Source organism: Balaenoptera ricei, chromosome 7 (genome assembly GCF_028023285.1).
Source record: "Balaenoptera ricei isolate mBalRic1 chromosome 7, mBalRic1.hap2, whole genome shotgun sequence".
In the NCBI taxonomy this organism is placed as follows: Eukaryota; Metazoa; Chordata; class Mammalia; order Artiodactyla; family Balaenopteridae; genus Balaenoptera; species Balaenoptera ricei.
In genome coordinates this window covers 38,725,532-38,752,065 of record NC_082645.1, presented here as the reverse complement: position 1 = coordinate 38,752,065, position 26,534 = coordinate 38,725,532, and the positions used below count along the sequence as shown (strand labels likewise).

At 36.1% G+C, this 26,534-nt stretch overlaps 1 protein-coding gene and 1 pseudogene across 1 annotated transcript in view; both read right to left on the bottom strand.

Annotated features, from left to right (window-relative positions):
- The window catches only part of ACVR2A (activin A receptor type 2A), an 81,657-nt gene that overhangs the window by 32,985 nt on the left and 22,138 nt on the right, over window positions 1–26,534 (bottom strand). Inside the window, exon 2 of the mRNA XM_059927794.1 lies at window positions 363–570. Coding sequence (XP_059783777.1) covers window positions 363–570 — 208 coding nt within the window. The remainder of the gene's footprint in view (window positions 1–362; window positions 571–26,534) is intronic.
- The window catches only part of LOC132368377 (tigger transposable element-derived protein 1-like), a 35,232-nt pseudogene continuing 21,448 nt past the window's right edge, over window positions 12,751–26,534 (bottom strand).

Sequence of the window (26,534 nt, the reverse complement as noted above, 5' to 3'; positions counted from 1 at the left end):
TATTCTCTCTTAAAGCAATTTTAAAAATCCTTTTTCCTTAAAATTGGTGTTTAAAAAATACCTATAACCCTACAACATATGGAAAGAAATGTTTCTTATCTAAAGTTCTCACTACTTGATAGATTATTCAAACTATATCGAAGATAAAATATAAACATGCTATATTTATTTTTTTACTTTAAAATATATATCTTGTCATTACAACATGTTATAATGGTCTTCATAATCCCATCTTAAAAAAGAAACATTTAAGTGAAAAATCCATGCATTGATCTTTCTCCTTTTAAAGAAATGGGGGTGGGGGGAATGGAGGAAATGAAAATTATTCAACACTATCATAAAAAAATAAAATGTGTTCTTACCTGTCATAGCAGTTGATATCATCCAGCCAACAACCTTGCTTCACTATTTCAATGGAACCAGAAATATTCTTCCAGGTAGCAAAACAATGCCGCCGTTTATCTTTGTCACCATAACAGGATTCAACACCAGTTCGATTGGTTCTATCTCTTTCCCAATTAGCATTATAGAAAATACACTCCTGAGTTTCTGATCTACCAAGTATAGCACCTATAAGATAATAAAACGACAACTTTTAATATAACTGTATTTGTTCTTAAACAGATTGTCTCGTCTCCCAGTATACGAAACTTCAAATCTCCCTAAAATGTCAATAATTTACTGCCTTACTAGTGTTATAACATTGGATTCAGGTTTCCAGGTCAATCTCTGTACTTTAAGTATAATAAACATAATAATAGAAAGCAACCACATATATCACAAGGTTTCTCTGTAAAAGGCCAGTTTCACTTAAGAATGTCCTTGATGGAAAGCAGTACAGTTGTTAATTTTTTTTAAAATCTTGACCCTTGAGTAGACTTCTTCTCAATATTGTGTGATAAAATTGGAACTAACCAAAAGCACTGCTGCTACACACTGAAGTGCAATGATTGCCTCCAGAAAAAGCCCTTGCATGATTGAGTTGTGAACTAAACCAACCAAGGCTATTCAGACTTGAGTATTTGGCAGAAATGTTCCCAAAATGAACCAAGTAAACCTGTTACTTCAAGAAAAACACTGACAGTATGCACTGCCAATAATAAAATATGAGTTTTCAAGCAAAAATAAGAATTTTGGAAAATTTGTACTTACCACCACCATTAGCCTGACACCTTCCCAATACTTAAAGAATTTCTGATGAGTGGTGATATTAACAAATGTGACTTTTAAATACAGAATAATGAGATGTGCCAATATTTAGAAGGTCTATATAATTCAGAGAACCAATATTTTCCAAGTGAATTATGCATGACGCTTGAAAAACACTCATGGGCAAAAAATCCATACAAAATTCAAGATAGCCAAGTAGATTTTAACATTACAGAGGACAAAAAGTTCATTAGTGGTTTCAGATTCCACACTGTAACTAACTTTTAAGAAACTATCTCTTGTCTTACATGGAAAGGCAAGGGAACTGGAATACCCAAAATAATTCTGAAAAAGATGTACAAAACAGAATTCATCCTGTTTGTTTGTTTGTTGGCCGCACTGCGTGGCTTGTGAGATCTTAGTTCCCCACTCAGGCATTGAACCCGGGCCATGGCAGTGAAAGCGCCAAGTCCTAACCACTGGACCGCCAGGGAACTCCCCATATTACTTGTTTTTAAGACTTGTACTAAAGGTTTGGCAATCAAGACAGTGTGGTCTTAGTGAAAAGACAGACACATGAACCTACAGGACAGGACAGAGAATCCAGAAATAGACCCATACACATACAGTCAATTGATACACAGCAAAGGTACCAATGCATTTAGCAGAGAAAGTCAACAACTGACGCTGGAACAATTGGACATCTATATGCAAAACAAAGAACCTCAACTCATATCAACCCATAGCTCATGCTGTATACAAAAATTAACTCTAAACACATCACAGACCCAAACTGAAACCTAAAACTATAAAATTTCTAGAAAAAAATGAAAAATCTGGTGACCCTAAATTATGAAAGATTTCTGAGAACACAAAACACATGAGCTACAAAAGAAAAAACTGGTAAGTTGAACTTCATTAAATTTGAAACTTCTCTTTGAACGTTAAGGAAAAAAATTCAGACTGGGAGCAAATACTTGCAAATTATATACCTTAAAAATAACTGATATTCAGAAAATATAAAGACCTCTCACAACTCAACAATATGAAAACATACTACCCAATTTCTAAAAACTGAGCAAGAGATTCAAATAGATGCTTTATCAAAGAGATATGAACGGGAAATACTACATAAAAAGATACTCAATATCACTAATAATGAGGGAATGCAAACTGAAACTAGATCTAATACTGATTGGAATAACCAATACAAAAACAAAATGTACAATCTCAAGTGCAGGTAAATATGTAGAGCAACTGGGACTTTCACACATCAGTGGTGGGAATTCAAAATGGTCCAGCCACTTAGGAAAAACAGTTTGCCAACTTCTTATAGTGAAATGTGCACCTATCATACTACACAGCAATCTCATGCCTAGGTATTTACCTAAGAAATGAAAACGTATGTCCATGCAAAAATCTATACATTAATGTTTAGAGTGGCTTTATTCAGAATCACCAAAAGCCAGAAACCACCTGATATCTAGCACGGGTAAATGGAAAAATAAACATCTATACAATACAAAGAAGTGAGCTAGTGATAGCTGCAACCAAATGGATAAATTGCAAACACACTATGCTAAAAATGAAGACAGTCTGAAAAGGCTACATATTGTATGACTCCATTTACACAATATTTTGAAAAAGGCAAAAGCACGGGTAAAAAATCAGATCAGAAGCTGGGAGGGAGGGGAAAGGGCTGATTACAAAAGGGCATGAGGAAACTTTGGGGGGTGATGGAAATAGTCCACATTTTTATTGTGGTGGTGGTTGTATGATCATATGGGTTAATCAGAACTCACAGAATTGTATATCCAAACAAAATACATTTTATCCTCTGTAAATTATACTTCAATCAACTTGACTTAAAAAAACAACAATATCAAAGAAACTACACTTGCTGGGTTTTGGTATAGTATCAAAGAAAAACATCCACAATTATCTTAAAAAAGGATTAAAATATTCCTCACTTTTCTAACTATATATCTGTGTATGGCCAAATTTCCTTCATGTCAAAACAACACAACGGATTGTTGTATCACAACAAATTGAGTGGAAAAAACAGATATAAGAATCCAGTTGTCTTCTACTAAAACAATTAAAAAGAGATCTGTAACAATTTCACTAATTTTTTTGTTGTCTTGGAAAATATTTTTCATAAAAATCTATTCTTTTGTTAACATATAATGGATTTATTGTCACTTCTAAATAAATTTTTTTTTTAATTTTCTGTCTCAATTTCTAATATGATGAATATTTACAGATACAAACCACATAAAAACTCTTTGGGGTAAGTCTAAAGAAGTTCTGAGACCAAAAAGTTTGAGAACTGCTGCTCTACAATGCTCTAGCACAGAGATATAATTATAAGCTGATAAAATCTGTGGCAGTAATGGTGCTGTGGACTTCTCAACTATGGAAGAAATAATAGTGTGAGCGGACATGTAAACTGTGGCTGGTTAACGCTATGTCCATTGTATTTTATAAAAGAAGGGCTGCAACTACTATTCATCTGTATATTAACAGTAGCCATTTTGTAAATTATTCCTTTTCAGAAACCTGTTGAAAATAACAGCAAATTAAGTTTCCTCCTTTACTAAATAACCACAAAGCAATCATACTCTGCCCACGTTATCTCAAAACAGGGGATGGCAAACTTTTTCTGTAAAGGGCCAGAGAGTAAATATTTTAGCTTTTGCAGGCCATATGGTCTCTTTCACAACTACTCAATTCTGCCATTGTAGCACAAAAGCATCCAGAGGACAGTAAATGAATGAGCATTGTTACATTCGAATAAAACTTTATTTACGGACAGTAAAATTAAATTTCATGTAATTTTTACATGTCACAAAATATTATTTTTTGAATTTTTTTTCCAACCATTTAAAAATGTAAATATCATTCTTAGTTCACAAGCTGGATTTAACAGGCTGTGTGGTCAGCTACCTCTTTTTTTTTTTTAAGTTTTTTTTTTTTTTTTTTTTTTGATATGGACCATTTTTAAAGTCTTTATTGAATTTGTTACAATATTGCTTCTGTTTTAAGTTTTGGTTTTTTGGCCGTGAGGCATGTGGGATCTTAGCTCCCTGACCAGGGATCGAACCCACACTCCCTGCATTAGAATGTGAAGTGTTAACCACTGGACGGCCAGGGAAGTCCTGGTCAGCTAGCTACCTCTTGAAACAACATCCTAATTCCCACATTCTAGCTAACCTGCCTTTTGTTTGTTTTGTTTTTTGGGGAGGAGTCTTCTGTGAACTATCACTTGTGTAATTCATGTTAAAAACCACTATTAATTATTTTTAATTTCCAAAAGAAGACTCCATTGAAGCATAGGAACAACACTTGAACTAAATAAAACTGACCTCCCAAAAAAGAACATTGCCTATGACAAAAATGCCAAATAGGTTTTATCTTTGGTGTCAATTCCAATCAATTAAGAGTGGCTGCCAGGAGCCATGTACTGAGAGATTTTGAGGTAAAGGGTTTTGAAATTAGTATAGAAGGAAGGGAGAAAACATCAGTATCTTTTCTTTGCCACCTCTGGTCTTGAAAAAAGATAAACAAATGACTATTTTCTTTATTTCTTTTAATACTTCTTAATATTTAATGGTAAGTTAAGATTTCAGATGATTTTCTAGATTTAGACTATCACTTGATTGATATTATCCACAGATAGAAAGAAAACTGCTTAATGGGGAAAATGACAATCTTGCCACCCCCCTCCTCAAGCTGATTGGGTAATCAGTCTCTATCTATCACGTCTCCAACTGACCACTAAATATAATAACATGATAATTATAAAAATAAACCAAGTTATATGTATTTTTACGTTAAGCTCACACAGTGACTTTAAAGGTGTAGTTCTAAAAAGGATGACAAAAGTTACCTATATTTACTAGTTTTTAAGAGCATATCCCAATTTAAAATTTTCTGAAACTTTAAATTTCTACCATAGGTTTATTCTATCAAAGTAATTCCAAATAGTTAATATGACTTTCAAAAGAAATAAATGAACATAAAAGGTCTGTGTGCAGGGTTTATTATAATGGTTCTTAACAAATGATGTGCATCAGAATCCCCTATGTGTTTTCTTGAATTCATGTTTGAGTGCCATTTTGTATGCCCGAGGAATGAGTAGTTGAAAAGTACATGGGGGGCAGCGGGCAGATATATAGATGTATAGATACTGTATGTATGTTTTCTTTTCTCCTTTTGGCAAAGAGCCACTGGTGATCTAATGTTCCTCCCCAGTGAAGTACCACTGGCTGTGACCTGAACTTGGAATTTAGTTTACAAACTGTGACCTTGAACAAGTTACCAAACCTTTCACTGTTTTGTTTCCACATATGATTCAATTTCCCTAATAATTCCATAATTATTATGGATAATTCCATAGTTTCATAACTCACACTCAGGCAAGTTATAGCAAATCAGTAAGTCTGGTCGCAGAATCTAGTATCGGAATTATTTTAGATAATAGTTCTATTTCCAAAGTACTGCTTATACATAATGACTCATACTGACCATTTCATTTTTCCTACCATTTAAGAAAGAAAAAAAAAGAAATACACAGGACCTGAAATTTGTTAGAACATTTGGCCATAAAGTAGGACTGTAAAAGTCATACTCAAAATCTGAAATACTCCTCCCATGAGGAAAAAGTAAATTGTACCTACTGCGACTGCACCTGAGGACAATTAGGGTTTTGTTTTTTAAAAGCATGAAGTATTAAAATAATACATCAACACTAATTTTACACAATCTCTTCCAGAAAAAGATGAAGAGGGACTACTTAACAACTAATTTTCTGAAGCCAGTATTACCTTGATACAAAAACCAAAGACAGAACAAAAAAGAAGAGGGATAATACAGGCCAGTATCTCTCACTAACTTAGATGTAAAAGTTCTCAACAAAATTTTAGCAAACAAAATCCAAAACTGTATTTTTTTAAAGTAATACATCACAACCAAGTACAATCTATTCCAGGCATGTAAGGTTGGTTTGATATTCAAAAATCAGTAAATGCAATCTGCCAAATAAACAGGCTAAAAGATAAAAACCATATGCTCTATCCTGTTATCATATAACAGGAATAGACAGAAACTTCCCCAAAGTCACAAAGAGCACCTACAAAAAAACCTACAGCCAACATCATACTTAATGGTGAAAGACTGAATGCTTTCCCTCTAATATCAGAAACAAGGCAATAATGTCTACTCCCACCACTTTTATTTAACACAGTACTGAAAGTTTTAGATATTGCAATAAGGCAAGAAAAAGAAATTAAAGGCATACCAATTGGAAAAGAAGATATAAAACTGTTTCTATTTGCAGATGAAATGACTGTCTATTTAGAAAATTCCAAGGAATCTTCAAACAAAAAAAATGCTAGAACTAGTGAGTTCCGTAAGATCACAGAATACAAATCACCACACAAAAATCAACTGTGTTTCTTTATAAGGACAATGAACAAGTGCAACTGAAATTAAAAATTAAAAGTACCAAAGTAGCAGGATACAAAACTAATGCACAGAAATCTCTTGCATTTCTATACACTAACGACGAAAAATCTGAAAGTGAAATTAAGAAAACACTCCCATTTACCATTGCAACAAAAAGAATAAAATATCTAGGAATAAACCTACCTAAGGAGACAAAAGACCTGTATACAGAAAATTATAAGACACTGATGAAAGAAATTAAAGATGATACAAATAGATGGAGAGATATACCATGTTCCTGGATTGGAAGAATCAACATTGCGAAAATGACTCTACTACCCAAAGCAATCTACAGATTCAATGCAATCCCTATCAAACTACCACTGGCATTTTTCACAGAACTAGAACAAAAAATTTCACAATTTGTATGGAAACACAGAAGACCCCGAATAGCCAAAGCAATCTTGAGAACGAAAAATGGAGCTGGGGGAATCAGGCTCCCTGACTTCAGACTATATTACAAAGCTTCAGTAATCAAGACAGTTTGGTACTGGCACAAAAACAGAAATATAGATCAATGGAACAGGATAGAAAGCCCAGAGATAAACCCACACACATATGGTCACCTTATCTTTGATAAAGGAGGCAAGCATATACAGTGGAGAAAAGACAGCCTCTTCAATAAGTGGTGCTGGGAAAATTGGACAGGTACATGTAAAAGTATGAAATTAGAACACTCCCTGACACCATGCACAAAAATAAACTCAAAATGGATTAAAGACCTAAGTGTAAGGGCAGACACTATCAAACTCTTAGAGGAAAACATAGGCAGAACACTCTATGACATACATCACAGCAAGATTCTTTTTGACCCAGCTCCCAGAGAAATGGAAATAAGAACACAAATAAACAAATGGGACCTAATGAAACTTAAAAGCTTTTTCACAGCAAAGGAAACCATAAACAAGACCAAAAGACAACCATCAGAATGGGAGAAAATATTTGCAAATGAAGCAACTGACAAAGGATTAATCTCCAAGATTTACAAGCAGCTCATGCAGCTCAATAACAAAAAAACGAACAACCCAATCCAAAAATGGGCAGAAGACCTAAATAGACATTTCTCCAAAGAAGATATACAGATGGCCTACAGACACATGAAAGAATGCTCAACATCATTAATCATTAGAGAAATGCAAATCAAAACTACAATGAGATATCATCTCACACCGGTCAGAATGGCCATCATCAAAAAATCTAGAAACAATAAATGCTGGAGAGGGTGTGGAGGAAAGGGAACTCTCTTGCACTGTTGGTGGGAATGTAAATTGATACAGCCACTATGGAGAACAGTATGGAGGTTCCTTAAAAAACTACAAATAGAACTACCATACGATCCAGCAATCCCACTACTGGGCATATACCCTGAGAAAACCATAGTTCAAAAAGAGTCATGTACCAAAATGTTCATTGCAGCTCTATTTACAATAGCCAGGACATGGAAGCAACCTAAATGTCCATCAACAGATGAATGGATAAAGAAGATGTGGCACATATATACAATGGAATATTACTCAGCCATAAAAAGAAATGAAATGGAGGTATTTGTAATGAGGTGGATGGAGTTAGAGTCTGTCATACAGAGTGAAGTAAGTCAGAAAGAGAAAAACAAATACAGTATGCTAACACATATATACGGAATCTAAGGGGAAAAAAAGCCATGAAGAACCTAGTGGCAAGACGGGAATAAAGATACAGACCTACTAGAGAATGGACTTGAGGATATGGGGAGGGGGTGGGGTGAGATGTGACAGGGTGAGAGAGTGTCATGGACACATATACACTACCAAATGTAAAATAGATAGCTAGTGGGAAGCAGCCGCATAGCACAGGGAGATCAGCTCGGTGCTTTGTGACCACCTAGAGGGGTGGGATGGGGAGGGTGGGAGGGAGGGAGATGCAAGAGGGAAGAGATATGGGAACATATTGTATATGTATAACTGATTCACTTTGTTATAAAGCAGAAGCTAACACACCATTGTAAGGCAATTATACTTCAATAAAGATGTTTAAAAAAAAAAAAAATCACCAATGGCCTTCATATTTATAACTAAGATGCTTAGTACTAGAAGAGAAGAATCTAAAATTCTTGTTTATTACTTCTATGTGTTGTGTAATTTCTTTCCCACTTTAAAACTCATTTTAATAATTTGTTTTTATGCATCTTTAAACACATCAAAGGTCTTCTGGTATCCTTTCTTTTCTATATTAATAAACATCACAGAAGTCACCTTCCCTATTTGGCTGCCCTGGGCTGTTTTTAAGTATTAGGAAAAAAAGTAAAGTCCACAATGTCCCAAAAGACTTCTGATAAACAACTTAGAAATATGAGGAAGGAGAATATATTTTCAAATAAAATATGCAACATTTTAGGACCTGTCAATCTAATTTTTTATTTTTATTTTTTTAAACTAAGCACCTTCCTACCACCAAACAATCACTTCCAAAGGAAAACACAAACACTTTCTGGCAATTTTCCCAGAAATTTTTTTTGCCTTGCCTGTTATACTCAGTACTATCAGTCTGACAAAATAGTGCAAGATTCTGTCCATCTAGCTTAAGTAATATAAGCTAAAAACACAACTTATGTGGAATAAAATAAAAATATAAACATTGTACGTTGTAACACTAGACACTGTGCGTGCATACGTGGGTGTGAGAAGGAGAATAAAAGTAGATGTCAACATTTAACCACTGGTTATCTAAGGACTCCTAATGTTAATTCCTGACAAATTACTACGATAACCACCTAAAATGTATTTTAACACTGTTAACTCATAAGTGACTGATTTTCCTCATATAGTTCCAAAATAAGTACATATCTACTTTTATACAGACCAAGGTTTGAAGAAAGCATAAATTTCTCAAACCTCTCTCTTAAAAAGCCTTAACAAAATTTTAGAGGCCCAAAGAGAACACCAAATTTGAAATAGTAGAATTTCCCTTTATAAAAGAGGCAAGCAAAACCTCTCTAAATAAAGCCCTTACAAATTTCTTATTTTTTAATTCACTTAATTGTAGATCTAGTTCAATACAAAGAGGTGCATTTCTGTATAGCAAAATTTTTAAAGAACCTCATTCTTTAAACTCTTCTTTAAGTACAGAAGATGCTCTACCCCTGGCTTGTTCAATAAAAGATGGTAACTTAACCTGTGCTGAATTACTAAACACTAAATAACAAAAGACATCCATTATAAAGTTCTCTCCCAAAAGAAAGAAAAATTTCTTTAAAAGTAACATCTTTACACCTTTAAAGGTAACCGTTCTCATTCTCTTAAGGAATGACTTGACATCTTTTTAGGCAGCAATGTACTTTAAGTTGGTATATTTGGTTGGTAGACTGGAATAAAGCATTGATTTTATCATCAACCGCCAAAGAATTTCATTTTCCTGAATACATAAAGTATATATAGAATAATAGGAAACAGGAAAAGAGCAAACCACAAAACTCCAAATTTGTGATTCAACTGACTAGCACCTGGGAACACATTTAAGATTACTTTTCTAGGACAGTCCAAGAAAGCCTGGCAAATTTCCAGACCTCGACCTCCCTGTGCCTTTTTAATAATTAAAAGGGGGGGGGCGGCGGGTAATGGTTGTATGAAAAGACCTGCTTTCTTCTAATTTTAACCAATATAAGTAGGCTTCTTATAACATTATGAGGGAGAGATTTCTACAAACAAAGAACAAGAAAAACAGAAGCCCAATGTTTTCCCCTTCACAAATTAGAAAATTCCACCCTTCTACCCCTCTGCCCCTTGGCAGGACACTTTTAAAGTCTATTTTGGTGACACGCTACATGAAATCTTAAGAGGACATTATGTCTTTCACACAGGTAGAGAATCTTCCACATTCAACAAATATATAGTGTTGGTAGGCATTTTGATATTTAAGTACTAAGCAAAACAGTAAAAAAGAAAATATTTTCAAAATTTGAGATATCTTTAACCTCAACCTGGGAAAAAGAAAAATGAGTCCTAATTTTTAAAACAAGACACTAGAAGTAGAAAGCAGGAGAGAAACTTACAAATTTTTAGATATTTCTGAACTTCAATTAAGGCTTATTCTAATTTCTCCTGTGAGGTAACGAAAAATAAATGATCAGAAGGTCACAAAGACTAGGGAATTTCAAGTATGCTTCTTTATCAATGTATTTTATTTAAAGGAAAAAAACTCATTGTTATTGCCTCTAAAAAAGTAGGATTTTGTGTTGGAACTGAATTTGGAAGATAAAAAGATGATTAAAAAAATATAACATTTGAATGAGATATCCTGACAGCATACAAAAGAGCTCACTAGTCATCACTGCTTGGTATTACAGAACAGCCACACCACCAACTCCTTATCAGTAGACAGGTAGTACAGACACCTTAGAAAGCAAATAAACCCTCTATACAGGCCTTCATACTAGCTATAAAGAAACCATACTTTCATACTAGCACCCTTAAACGAATAAAACAATAAAATAATGTTACCTACCTTGTCAAATGAAAATTTATAGATAACTGAAACTGTTAACTGATGTTATAGATAACATCAAAAAAAAAAAAAGAGCAAAATCATTTGGTCATAAGAAATCAAATTGTAAAAAAATCTAAGCTAGTTTTTGAAGGAGGTGAGTGTCAGTGGAGTAAGAAGGTTATACTGCAAGTCACCAATCTCTCTCCCTGGGCTAGGGCAATAGCCTCCCTAACTGATTTCCCAGGTTCCACTTTTATCCTATTCAAACAAAATCAAGTCACTCCTCCACTTTAAAGCCATTCAATGGCTTTCCACTACCCTTGGCCTTAAAATAAAATATGAACAAATCCTATAAGGCCTTCCACAGTTTGGCCCCTGTCCAGCCTTAATTCACACCAGACAAGCAAACTTCTTTCCTGGAACATCAAACTCCTTCAGGCCTTGATACATTCTTTCTACCACAGCCTCCCCATCCCTAACCCCTTTTAATGGGTGAGATACTGGAGTGGAGTAAGCATTGAGAAAATGCTTGGAAAAGTTTAATAAGAGTTACCAGATCATGAAATGAAAAAAGGCAAAATATCAACTCTTAATTTGGAAATAGTTCTCAAACAACGGAGAACACAGTTTGATTATATTTAGTAAGTTTTTAAAAACACATATATTTACCAGCTTCACTCTTAAAAAACTACTGATCTCTTAGCTCTTAAAAAATTAAAATACTCAGTTAATTTTCTATGATATTTCTATAACTATTACCCCACCCTCCAAAAATGAAAGCTTCATTTGCTACTTAATTCATAAGAGAAAAGGGAAAGCCCTTAAATCTAATAACCCTTTTTAAAAAATCTCTAAACCACAACAATACAAAACATGCACCCTTCCTCTAAACCCCAGAGAAAACTAAGCAAAAATTTCAGGTAAGCATTCTAAATCAAATGAATATTTGATTCTAGGTTATAGTTACTGGCCTCTTGTGTAAAATTTGTAAGAGCTGTATTTGTAAAAGTCATGTTTGCCCATTTTAAAGATAAACACATCCATCTAATACCTTTCAACAACTACCAAAGTTGTTTTAGACGTTGGCTTGTCTGAATCTTATAAAAGAGGAGTAGCAGGAATAGTAAAAATCAGATTAACACACTCATTCTTATTTAATATTACAAAGTATATTTTATCTAAATCTTTCATGTTTACAATTGTAAAACATTTCCTTCAAATCTCTTCTAAACTTGAAGAACACATTTTTCTTGAACACTTCAATAGTCTTGCTATATTAATACTGCCCAAATCTAATAGACAATTTTGTTCTATGTTACTTACCACAAATTAATAGTATCTCAATAAAATTTTCCCTCCACAACTTAATGGAACAAAATATATATACTACAGGCAATAATTTTTACTATAAGTATTCATACTTCTCTGTACAGGCATACCTCGGGGTTCGGGTTCCAGATAACTGCAACAAAGTGACTATCGCAATAAACCAAGTTGCACAAATTTTTTGGCTTCCCAGTACATATAAAACTTATGTTTACACTATACTGTAGTCTAGTAACTGCACAAAAAGCATTATGCTTGAAAAGACAATGTACATACCTTAAGTAAAAAATACTTTATTGCTAAAAAATGCTAACCATCACCTAAGCCTTCAGTGAGTCGTATCTTTTTGCCAGTGGAGGGTCTTGCCTTGATGTTGATGGCTGCTGACTGATCAGGGTAGTGGTTGCTGAATCTTGGGATGGCTCCGGCACTATCTTAAAATAAGACAATGATGTCTACCACATCAATTGATTCTTCCTTTTATGAATGATTTCTCTGTAGCATGCAATGCTGTTTGACAGCATTTTACCCACAATAGAACTTCTTTCAAAATGGGAGTCAATCCTCTCAGACTCTGCAGCTGCTTTATAAACTAAGTTTATATAATATTCTAAATACTTTGCTGTTATTTCAACAATCTTCATAGTGTCTTCACCAGGAGTAGATTCCATCTCAAGAAACCACTTTCTTTGCTCATCCATAAGAAATAAATCCTTATCCATTCAAGTTTTATCATGAGGCTGCAGCAATTCAGTCACATCTTCAGGCTCCACTTCTAATTCTAGCTCTCTTGCTAACTCCACATCTGCAGTTACTTCCTCCACTGAAGTCTTGAACCCCACCCCCTTCAATCTGTGAGAGTTGGAATCAACTGCTTCCAAATTCCTGTTAATGTTGATATTTTCACCTCTTCCCATGAATCACAAATGTTCTTAATGGCAGCTAGAATGGTGGTGAATCCTTTCCAGAAGGTTTCCAACTTACTTTGCCCAGATCCATCAGAGGAATCACTCACTATCTATAGCACCCATGGCCTTATGAAATGTATTTCTTAAATAATAAGACCTGAAAGTTGAAATTACTCCTTGATCCATGGGCCACAAAATGGATACTGTATTAGCAGGCATGAAAACACCATAATCTCATTGAACATCTTCATCAGAGCTCTTGGGTGACCAGGTGCATTGTCAGTGAGCAGTAATATTTGAAAGGAATCTTTTTTTTTTTTTTTTTCCCTGAGCAATAGGTCTCAATAGTGGGCTTAAAATATTCAGTAAACCATGTTGTAAACAGATGTCCAGGCTTTGTTGTTCCATTTATAGAGCACAGGCAGAGTAGATTTAGCATAATTCTTAAGGTCCCTAGGATTTTCAGAACGGTAAATGATCACTGGCTTCAACTTCAAGTCACCAGCTGCATTAGCCCCAACAAGAGAGTCAGCCTATCCTTTGATGCTTTGAAGCCAGGCACTGACTTCTCTCTAGCTATGAAAGTCCTAGATGGCATCGTCTTCCAATAGAAGGCTGTTTTGTCTATACTGAAAATCTGTTGTTTAGTGTAGCCACCTTCATTAATTATCTTAGCTAGAACTTCTGGAAAACTTGCTGCAGCTTTTACATCAGCACTTGCTGCTTTCACCTTGCAGTCCGATATTATGGAGAGAGTTTCTTTCCTTAAACTCAGGAACCAACCTTTGCTGGCTTTAAACTTTTCTTCTGCAGCTTCCTCACCTCTCTCAGGCTTCACAGAACTGAAGAAAGTTAGGGCCTTGCTCTGGATTAGGCTCTGGTTTAAAGGAATATTGTGGTTGGTTTGATCTTCTATCCAGACCACTGAAACTTTCTCCATGTCAGCAATAAGGCTGTTTTGCTTATCATTTGTGTGTTCACTGGAGTAGCACTTTTAACTTCCTTCAAGAATTTTTCCTTTGCTTTCACAACTTGGCTGTTTGGCACAAGAGGCCTAGCTCTTGGCCTATCTCAGCTTTCAACATGCCTTCCTCACTAAGCTTAATCATTTCTAGCTTTTGATTTAAAGTGAGAGACGTGTGACTCTTCCTGTCACTTAAACACTTAGAGGCCACTGTAGGGTTATTAATTGGCCTAATTTCAATATTGTTGTGTCTCAGAGAATAAGGAGGCCCAAGGAGAGGGGGAGAGATGAGGGAACAGCTGACCGGTAGAGCAGTCAGAATACACACAACATTTAACAATTAATTTTGCCGTCTTGTATCGGTACAGTTTGTGGTACCCCAAAACAATTGCAACAGTAACATCAAAGATCACTGATCACAGATCACCATACCAAATAATGAAAAAGTTTGAAATATTGTGAGTACTACCAAAACTTGACACAGAGACACGCTGTGAGCAAATGCTGCTGGAAAAACAGCACCGCTAGACTTGTTCAACGCAGGGTTGCCACAAACTTCCAATTTGTAAAATATGCTATATCCATTCAGTAGTTAAGAAACTTGGTTTTCAAAGAGTAAAAAAGCAGCATGATAAATGTAGCACTAACAGTTTTCATCAAGTATCAAAGGAAGAGCAGAACATAGACATTCTAGACTAGTCTTCAGAAAGCTTTCATATAAACCTCTATAAAGCACACTACTCATAGTTAGTCCACAAATTTTATCACCTTCGCTAATATAACTTGCATTTGAAATGTCACGTTTACATTGAAAACAAGGTATGTCTACTACAACAATAATCAATAGCTGGTAAGATTTCCTATCTAATGAATGATTTTTTTTTTTTTGTGGCTGCGTCACGCAGCATGCAAGATCTTAGTTCCCTGACCAGGGATCGAATCTGCACGCCCTGCAGCGGAAGCGCAGAGTCTTAACCACTGGACCGCCAGGGAAGTCCCCTATATGAAAGATTAAGCTATTTTCTAATAAGCCACCACCTATATACCCCATTAAGAAAACCAGAAAAATTCCTCTTTACTTAAACTAATAGTAAAAGGAACTTTTTGTGTTCAGGAGTGTGACAGACAACCTCGGAAATGTAGAACTGAAGAAGAGTAAATAAAGTTAAACTATTTACTTTTAAATCCGATAGTGGAAGGGGGTTAACACATTGATACATCCTTCCTTATGTCCTAATAAGTTTAGTAAGTTAAATGTCTTAAAAAGAATTGTTGGGCCCACCCTGAGTGCCATTCCACCATTTTTTCAACATCCTCCCATCCAGAAATGTTTATATCTACCATTTTCTTAAGGAACAAAGATCCACAGAACCCTAAAAACTATCAGGGCTGTTCCCAGTCTTTTATTTGTGAAACATTTAAACATGAGGTTAAAAAATTCTTATTAGTAAGCCACTGAAAGATACCAAAATAAGATTCAAAAAAGTTCAAATATAGGGCATTTTCCTCCAAGTTAAAAGCTACTTTTCCAGTGCCAGCAACTAATTAAGGACACAGCTGGCCAATGTGTAGGTTTAGGGCTACCCTAGAAATGGAAATCTGGGTTCAGACGTGTAGCAGAAAGCAAAGGAATTCAGAGACACAAAAACTTTAGTAATAATGCTACTGTTGTTGCCCTTTTTCATACTCAGTGATGTATTTGTGCACTGAGGAGATGGAGAAGGGACAGGAGCAACCGGAGATAAGAAAAGGATGGAGATAAAAAGCAGTTGAAAGGACATGGGGAACAACTGCAACCATCCGAGTTGTTCTCTGTTAAGCAGCTGGCTGGCTGGTGACTCAGGGGTCAACAATTCCAATCCCTGGCCTTCACTGAATCTGAAAACCAATTCCTGGTGGAATTTACACACCCTCTGCCCATTTAGCACTTATACCCACCTGCCCCAATTTTCAGTGAAGAACAATTTTGCTTTTTAAAAACAAACTAAGAACAGGGAATGACTGCAATAAAAGTTTGAGCCCAACAGGAACTTAAGTATCAATAGGTATTAAAAGCCTCATAAGTCTGATGAAGAGAATGGAAGTGATAAGCTGATGAAAATTATGTCCTAGGTGCCATAAAATCTATGATCTCTCTTTAATATTAGCATTTTTCAAATATAAATTAGCACTTACAGCATATACCTAACACTTGAGAAGAGGTTTGGGGCTAAATACCTAAGAGAAAAGGCAGCAGCACTGGTGTAAGTAAAGAAAATGGGTTTTTTTTTTAATTCTTCTATGAAGATGAAGACTTATTTTTACAACCAGTCCCTTTCTTTTTTTTTTTTTTTTAATTAATTTATTTATGGCTGTGTTGGGTCTTCGTTTCTGTGCGAGGGCTTTCTCTAGTTGCGGCAAGCGGGGGCCACTCTTCATCGCGGTGCGCGGGCCTCTCACTATCCTGGCCTCTCTTGTTGCGGAGCACAGGCTCCAGACGCGCAGGCTCAGTAGTTGTGGCTCACGGGCCCAGTTGCTCTGCGGCATGTGGGATCTTCCCAGACCAGGGCTCGAACCCGTGTCCCCTGCATTGGCAGGCAGATTCTCAACCACTGCGCCACCAGGGAAGCCCAAGAAAATGGGTTTTATCAAACCAATTTTTAATTTTTTACTTAGTCTGGTACTTAGGAATTTTAAATTTGTAATAAGCTATTTCATTAATTATACCATACAGTAAAAAGGGAAACCAAGAAGCCAGGGTGAGAGACAAAAATTGAGATATATTACAAGAAAAACAGAAGTAACAGTGAGTGAGCAGACTGTTTAGATAAGAAACAGGAAAAACGACCAAAAACTGAGGATTGTTCATGGGAATAAAGGCATTTAATCAGTTCAAGAGGTGAACGCTAGTGTTGCAGATCATGCTTGCAGGAGCACAGTACTAGGCATACAATAAAGCTCAACAGCTTCTCTAACAGAAGTACTACACACTGCCTATCTTATTTTCTGCTTCCTTATTTATTTTGCCACAAAATCTTAAGTTTTCACTAATGGATGGTAACATTTTTGAATCCCTGAAACTAACTTTAAAAGAAAGGCTAAGAAGTATAGACTCATTCAAGATCCAACCATGTCCTACGATTTTCTTTCTTATAAAAATGTTTTCTGCGATATTAAACAGCTTTAACCTGCAGGTGGTAGATTTGTCCCTTCATTTTGACATCTGTGTTAACACCATCTTGAGTTCCTATGGGAAAAACATACACAAACACATGTAGAGTTCTAATGTGTGCAATATTTTTATGTTCACTTTCAAGCTGGAAGCAAACTATTCCTAATTTATGTTGTGCAGCCAGTGTCTACAAAATTTATGCCTCTAGAGGAAACAAGAAACAGAGCCATGTTTCTCAAAGTGTGGGCCATGAACAACCTCCATCTAAATCACCAAAACACTCATTTCTGGCCCCAGTCCAGACCAACTAAATCAAATTCTCTAAAAGTGTGCTGTCTGGTCAACACACTGCATGCTTAAAAACCATTTAATAAGTATTTCTATATATTAAATTATGTGTAGGGATTAGACAGCAAAATAAGAATGTTTTAAAGCATGAAACACTATAACCAACACAAAGTATATACCCAGTAACAGTCTGCCCTCTCTGGAAATGGAAAAAATGGGGGATTATATTTTATCCCCAGAAAACACCCTAGTAGTGGGGGTGTTTTTTTGTTTGTTGAGAGCAGAAGGTTTAATTGATGGAAGAGTATGAAAGGTAGACTACAGATAATCCCTAAATAGGACAACCTAAACAACTGAATCACAAAAATTATTTTAAAAAATTATTCCTAATATTATTAGGAATTATTATTCTTAGTATTAAACACTTTAATGCCTAAATTAAAAAATTAGAACAGGGACTTCCCTGGTGGCGCAGTGGTTAAGAATCTGCCTGCCAATGTAGAGGACACAGGTTTGATCCCTGGTCCAGGAAGATCCCACATGCCACGGAGCAACTAAGCCCGTGTGCCGCAACTACTGAAGCCCGCGCACTCTAGGGCCCACGTGCCGCAACTACTGAGCCCGCATGCTGCAACTACTGAAGCCTGTGTGCCTAGAGCCCGCGCTCCGCAACAAGAGAAGCCACCGCAATGAGAAGCCCGCGCAGCGCAATAAAGAGTAGCCCCCGCTTGCCGCAACTAGAGAAAGCCCGCGCGCAGCAACGAAGACCCAATGCAGCCAAAAGTAAATAAATAAATAAATAAATATTTTTAAAAATGTATTACATATATTACAATCTATAGGAATTATCTTTTCACCTAAACTTTTTTTTACAAACTGAAAGATATCTTACTTGATCCTCACAACAATCCTACAGGGGAAATAGGAATAGATATCATTATTCCTATCCAACTCCTACTTCTAGGCTTATAATACAATGAACTTTCAAAAAAGATCTCAGAATCATCCTTTCTGATGGTTCTCAAACTAGATGTGGTGTGGATCAGCTATACTTGAGTGCAAAATAAAACTTCCTTGGCTCTACTCTCAGAGATTGACTCAGTGGGTATACAGTGGGGATCAAGAAACTGCATTTTTATCCAGTACTCAAGGTGACTCTAATGCTGTGAGGTCCTCAAACCAGAGTTGGAGAAACACTAATGAATTCAATTCCAATTAAGTCCCAGAAAGATAAAGTGATTAGGTCACTGTGGTGGAGCTGTGACTCAACTGCAGATTTCTGTATTTTTCACTATCCAAACAATTCACAAAACAAGACTTAGAAAGTCTTTCTTCACTTAATAGGAATTACGCATAAAGAAATTTTCATCAACTGTTACCGACCTAAACTCTGAAAACTGCTTTGAGGGGTAATAGCTCAGAAGATGTGGTGTAAGCATGTATTCCAAGAAAACACTATAGTATCTCTTTTTCCTCCCTCTGGATATTCCAAACTAAGAAGAATAACAGGAAGATGTGTCATACTGGCCAAAGTCACTGAATACATAATCTTATTCAATCCATGTAATTCTATGAAGTAGATGCTATTTCTGCCCATTTTATGGATGAAGAAACTGAGGCTTGGGTGGTTTTACCTCACCAAGGAACGTAAAGTTAAATGGTCAGGACAGGACTGGACCAAAATTTAAAGTATGAGCTCTTAACCTCACTTACATACTGTGGCCAATGTCCCTATCACTAGGTCCTCTTATTCACTGCTTAAGCAATAAATATTGATATAGTATTCTGCATAATCTTTCATTTGCTCTTAAGTCACCAAGAACTTGGTCCAGTTCCTACTTCATAAAAATCAATCATTTAACCTCAGACCCTTCTTCTCTACTATATTAGTGTAAATCATCCTCCCCTGCCTCCCTGCCACCCACACTATTTCTCTGCAATCAATTTTGCCTGTTGATCTCAGTGGTTTTTCTTGGGTGCCATTATGAGTAACTACTGCTTTCCTCCAAACTATAATGACATAGCCTAGGCTAAAAAGCCCTTAGTTGGGAAAGATGTTTTCCTTAAAATGATAATCAATTATTTTGTTCTTCTTATAGAATACTGGCCATTGTCAAGTCCTGCCATTTCCTATTTTCATCTTCTTCTGAATCTCTGCTGTTTTCATCTTCCAGCTGGTTTGCCACCATCTACCAAAGTTGTTTCACACCGGTTTCTCAATCTGACTCCCTCCTGAAATTACAAACCATTTCATACAAAATTACCTGCACCAAGTCTATCTTAGAGATTCAGCAAACACTCTACAACACCTGAGTTGTCCAATACAGTAGCCACTAGCCATGTGTGGTGACTTAGCACTAGAAAGATGGTTAATCTGAATTAACATGTGCCATCAGTGTAAAATATACAGTGGATTTCAAAGACTTAGTACAAAAAAATTTAATAATTTTCATACTGATTACATGTTGAAATAATATTTCTAATAAAATGTATTAAATGAAGTATATTATTTAAATTAATCTCACCTTTTTTAACTTTTTTTATGTGGCTACTAGAAAATCTAAAATTATATTTTTGTATAATTTATATGCTCACAGTATGGCTTGCATTATATTTCTTTTGCAGCACTGCTCTAGACACTCCACCATCCTGAGCTTGATTGGCCCAATGCCCTCACTGTAACACATGCCATATGTGATCTTCTTAGAACATACTCACTCTATCTGTTCAGTCATCTCCTAAAAGCTATAACAATTAGTTCACCCCATTAAAAAATCCAAAACAATGCTTTATCACAAATAATATACATGCACATTTCAAGGAACACCATCTGGAAATGAAGCTACCATGGATGTCTCCAAAGTGGGAACTACAAGCTAGGTGTCAAGTAAATGAGCTACTCAGAGGCACATAAAACACCCTCCCTATTCTAAAAATAGTCCTCTCTTATACCTGGAAATTATTCTCTGGAATTTTTCTCATTGCTTTTTCTCCTTTGTACATAAAAGGTGCCCCCAAGAAGGTGACACAATGGCTATCTCTAACAAAGGAAAAAGGAAAATCCTAGAAACCATAAAAAGACAAGTAAAACTTCTATCACTAAAATATACGTAAAACCAGATGAATAAGATTTGGGGAGTTAAATTATATGTTATTAGGAAAGAAAATCATTATAACTTTCAGAAAGGATGCATTTAACAACATCTGTCACAAATCCTACTCAACCAGATGACCTGGAGATAGTAGTAGGTGACTCAGATTCCTACCATGGTCACCTGGTAGCACTTCTGTCAAAGGAAGAAGTCATACCAACACTTCTTTAATTGTATAAGCCAAGAGATGCATCAATAACAAGTCTCCTGAATTTTCAGAAGTGGCAGTGATAAACCAAAACATCAGATGAAAAACCATGGCAATCTGTTAACGTCAGACTGATAAAGAAACAAAAGATAGAGGTTTCTCTTGAGAAATACTCTGAAAATATAAAGCAGAACACAATGTAGGCTACCAATGCTTTAAATCAGCTACTTAACATATTGAATATCCATGGAATCCAACTTTCCATTAAGATATAATAAGAAGCTTTTTACATCAAGGCATATTTTACTTTTAATTGGGCTTTACATAATGTGTTCAATGTGGAGAAATAATGTATGACTCCTTTTTGATAGGTGCAAAACTGCTAGGCAGGACACATTTAAGAAGTTAACTGTCAATCATTTAAATTTTACTGGGTAGAATATGTACACACCAAACCATGGGCTCTATGTTTCCAATGCTGATTCAAAGGAGGAAATGGAAAGTATGTGATCAGATTTGCCACTACTTGGGATTAAAAAAAGACTTGCATCAGAGAGCAAGCAATCTTCACCAGTAAGAATTCCTAATACAGCAGCTACTTAAATTGTTTCTCTCCTACTCATGCCAAAGACCAACAAACAAACAAAATCAAGTCACAAGGAATGTTAATGGGAAGTGAGAAGAGAATGAGCAGAAAAATAAACAAGATGTCACCTTGAAGAAGAGCAAGAAGATGGCAACGTGAGCAGTGTTTTAAGATGATCCCAAAAAGCAGGAGGCAAGTTTGTCTTTAAAATGAAATCCTAACAGATGGTTAAGTAGGGGACTCAGTCCTCAGAATATTTATAAAATGAGTTTTTCAATACATATCTGCTCAATTCCACTGAAACCAAAAAGATAGTACAAGGCTTAAAAGCAGCTGTTCCACACTTTTTCTTGCTAGGACTTACCTGAAGCAGATAGCACAGCTTTTTACCTTTTTTTTTTCTTTCACAAAATATTGATACATCAGCTTTAAAAATTTATTTAAAATTAAATACACCATATATACATAAATGCACAGGCACCTAGGATAGATATTGTGCAAAATTTCCTATGAAGGATAAGATACAAAACTTTTTATTTAAATAAAACTCTGACTTTAAAAGCAGACCAAATTAAATTATTTCTTGATGTCCCTTCAGGTCCTTAGAATTTAGGTATTAAAGAAAGTGATTAGCAGAAGGTAATTAACAATTAATTTAGTAATTATGTACTAGCTTGTTGGCATTTACTCAACAGTGACCAAAAGGAAAGAGAAAATGTCTTCCTAACAAATTCTTAATATCATAAAAATCCACAAGTGTAAGAATTAGAAGTTGCGACACAGCAGGGGAAACACCTTTCCACATATGCGCTCTGGGCACAGGAGGGGAGTTCCGAACATCAGACAATACCCATATCTAAGCGCTCCGAGTAAGCAAAGTGTTATGGAAACACACCAAAAGAAATAAAATAGTCCTTTTCTGCCCTTGGGGAATCTGTAATCCATTCTGAATATCAGATATACCAAAAATTTAGAAATTATTTAAAATAATATTTTTGCTTCGTTGCAAACAAAGTACATGAGGAATGTGAAGACTTAAAGGGATAAAAAGGCTTAATTAGAAAAGGCTTCACAGAAGAAGCAGTTTATGAAAAAGATGCTAGCTATATTTGGAAAGTAAAGATATCTGTCGAAGGAAGAGGGTACTCAAGGAAAAGAATGGCACACATGCAGAAAGCAGTCTATACTGAGAAATAATGAAAAAGGAAGCCCATTAAAAGGAAAGAAGGAAGAAGTGGGGTCTTCACAATAGAGTAAATGGATTAACAGAAGAAATAAATGAAAGAAGTCAGGGAAAACAGTTCTTGCAACTAAAAGGTGTAGGATAATTACTTATGGTATCATAGAGTCCCTGCATAGTGACAGGTCAGCAGGCCTGAAAGTGTAAAGGGTAAATCTCTGTCCTAGGCAGCCCACAGGGTACTAGGATAGGCCAAAGAACTTTACAAAGCGTGACACCTGCTCGCAAGTTGTAAATGCTCGAACAAGAAAAATCAGAAGTGACTTGTTAAATTCAGCACTCTGGCAAGGTATACTTTACTCAAAGACTAATTCAAAAAAAGCAGGTAGGTAGAGTTATTTGAGATTAAAAGTACATTTTTGATTAAAGAAGTAACAGATCACCAGGTAGAATATTAAAAGGAGGAAGAAATAGGCCAACACTTAACTTGATGCTATGCTACATGAGAGGACCACAATGACTAACAGGCATGTCTGAAGAGTGAAGGTTTCCTTGTACTTCAGACATTTTTCACTCCAGTAAAAAATTTTTCTCTTTGCTTTGAAGAGAACACACACTCACACCCTCCACACACACCCTCCTCTCACACCCACACGCATTCCCCCAAAACACACCCTCACACCCCCACCCTCTCACACCCCTACACACACGTCTCCTCACACACCCTCCTAATACCCCACCACACCCTCACATGCCCATGCCCCTTCCTCTTACACACCCCCGCACGCCCTCACATGCTGTCTCCTCACACGTGCCCACAAGCTTCACACCCCCACACCTACGCTCTCCTACCCCCCCAAGCACATCCATACCCCGCTCAACGCAAGTATGCTACCTCACTGTCCCCCCATCTGAGCTCCTGTCCCTACCTTCGCCTTTCCTCCCCCAACTCTCAACCCCACAGCAACCACCTTCCCATCTATCTAAATTTTAATTCATCTTTCAAGGCTCACTGAAGTCCCGTTTACTTTATGAAGCTCTCCAGGATACCTTTACCTTTCGATGATTTTTCTTGGTCCTGGATTTCTTACTTACCCAACTGGCATTCAGCTGGTTTCTCATGCAACTTAGCATTTAAATATAAACTATATTGTAACATTTACTGTCGATTTATATATAAAATTCTCTCCTTAACTAGAGCATAAGCACAGGCCACAGCTTTCTGTTTTCTCTACAGGAGCACAATAAAGGGCACACCCCTTTGAATGACTGTTACCTATATGCTATTCCCCTTTCTGACCTAATTTTGTCTAATAGTTCCCCAAACACATTCAATCCCTGGATTTCCTTCCACAATTCACAGTATCACATTTAAACACACAACTAAATGGGTCTCACAGTCATAAACTGGTTATTGGTTTAAGGGAATACACAAAAGACAAGAATGAACAGTCAGTCTCCCTTATGAATGATGTAAAATCAATTTTAACATTTTTACAAATAACCTGAAAAGGCACGGGTACAGCAAGACGTCCAGAGTTACTGATTTTCAACAAGCAATTCTAGCAAATAAGTTACTGTGTCAAAAGGGAGCAACTTTAGAAAGTTCTCTTAAGGGTATAAAAATATAATATTAGAATATTTTCTAATATTAAAGGAAGAATAGTGTAAACTACCCTTATTGAATGATAATCTTTCTGAGGGGAAAAAAACATGGCAGTTATCAGGATTGTTTTTAAAAATATTAAAATAACAGAAAGTACTGATATATTCATAAAGGGCAGCATCTTATAATCTTTAGGAAAGGAACTAAAACAAAACAAAAAACAAAAAAATAGACATTTCTAAAACTTTGCACAAAATAAACAGGTTATTTCACATTGATACTTCAAGAATAGAGCCTTTCCTCAAAATTCAAGAGTTGGTGTAACTTCTCAGTTTAACAATCCACAAGGGTTGTTATGGGGGAAAAATTAAAATTAAAATCTTAAAGCATAGCATCCAAGGCTCCATCTCATTTGTACTGAACCTATTTTTCTAACCATATCTCCCATTGCATTTTCTACCTTTTCTCTCCTCTCTAAAAGAAGTATTCAGCCTATCTATAAGTATTATCATATTTACCGCCTCAATGCTCTTACACATGCTGGCCACTCTGAACTGAATCTTCTCCATCAAAGGCCACCTGTTGAAATAACTACCATTCTTCCCAGGTCCAAATGCCACTACTTCCACATACAATTCTGATTAAAACTAATCAATGAACATGAGCTGAGCACCAACTCTACCAGCACTGAGTCAGGCACCTAGAATTCAGAGACGAATCCCTTACAGATCTTATGTGAACAGAGAAAACTGGAGAAAATGTCAATAATGTAGGGAGTATAACAGTAAGTGGATGAATAAGATGCTACGGGAATACGGAAAGAGTACCTAACAGTTTGCTAGGAAAGAGTGGCCCCACAGGAACTGCAGGAAGTACAAAATGAGTAGACTCTGGAGGCAAAAAAAACAAGTATGTGGGGAGACGGGAGAGATTAGGAGTTTTTTTTAGTGTTACAGGATCAAAGTGGGAGGCAGTGATGGCAGGAAATTAAGTTGGAAATGAACAGTCCCAGAGGGTACTATATGTCATGTTAAAAAGCTTGACCTTCGTCCTATGTAGGTGATGAGAAGTCGGTGGGGGGGATTTAAGCTGTTGAGTGTCAGGGTCAGATCTGCACATTCATGATAGATCTCAGTATCTACAGTCTCCATGGTTTCTAGCAAAGAGTATAGAGGACAGGTTTTCTTTTTCCCTGGTGCTTTTTTGTTTGCTTTGTTTGGAAGTGGGAGGGAGAAAGGTCCATGTAAGAGTCTAGGCAAGGAATGGTAAGGGTAAAACTAACACACTGGTGATGGGAATGGAAAAGCAAGAATAGATTCAACAAATATCCAGAAGGTAAAATTTACAGGATTTAGTAATTTCTTGGATTTGGCAGAACACTAAGAAGTAAGCATTGAAGATGGCACCCAAGTTTCTGGCTCCAAGGGGTTTAAATTTTAATCTTTCCCTTTCTATTAGCTCTCTCCTGAATCAACTCCTCAAGCACATAAACATCTCAACTTTAGCTTTCTTCCATCTCTTTACATCCCTTCTCAGCCAACATTTCCTAAAAAGTAATCGACCACCACCAAACCTACTTCCTTATTCACAATTCACTCCCCATCTTCTACAACATGGTTTTTGTCTCCACCATTCCACTGAAATGTCTCTTGCTAAAGTTACAAGTAATCTCCAAATTTACAAATTTAGTGGTGACTTTTCAGGTTCTATCTTATTTAATCTCTCTGGCACCATCAAATATTCCCTCCATCTAGATTTCTTACAATGACACTAGTCTTCCTTCTACCTTTCTGGCCACAGCTGGTTCTCCTCTACAAGCTCTTCCTTGTCCTCTCCCCCTACTCTGAAAAAAATAGCGTTTCAAAGCGTTTGATCTTTGGTTTTCTTTTTTCTTCTTCTTCTGCCAAGTTGATTTCATGCCTGTAAATCTACTGGCCAAAGACTCAAATCTTTCTCCAGCTTAGACCTATATCATCAACTACTTTATCAGGATGAGCCACAAGTACTTTGACCTCACCCTGATGAAAACTTAATGCATCTCTTTATGCTAAATAGCACTAACCTGATGAAGCGCCCTCTGGCTCAAAATGGCTCTTCCACAGCCTTCAAC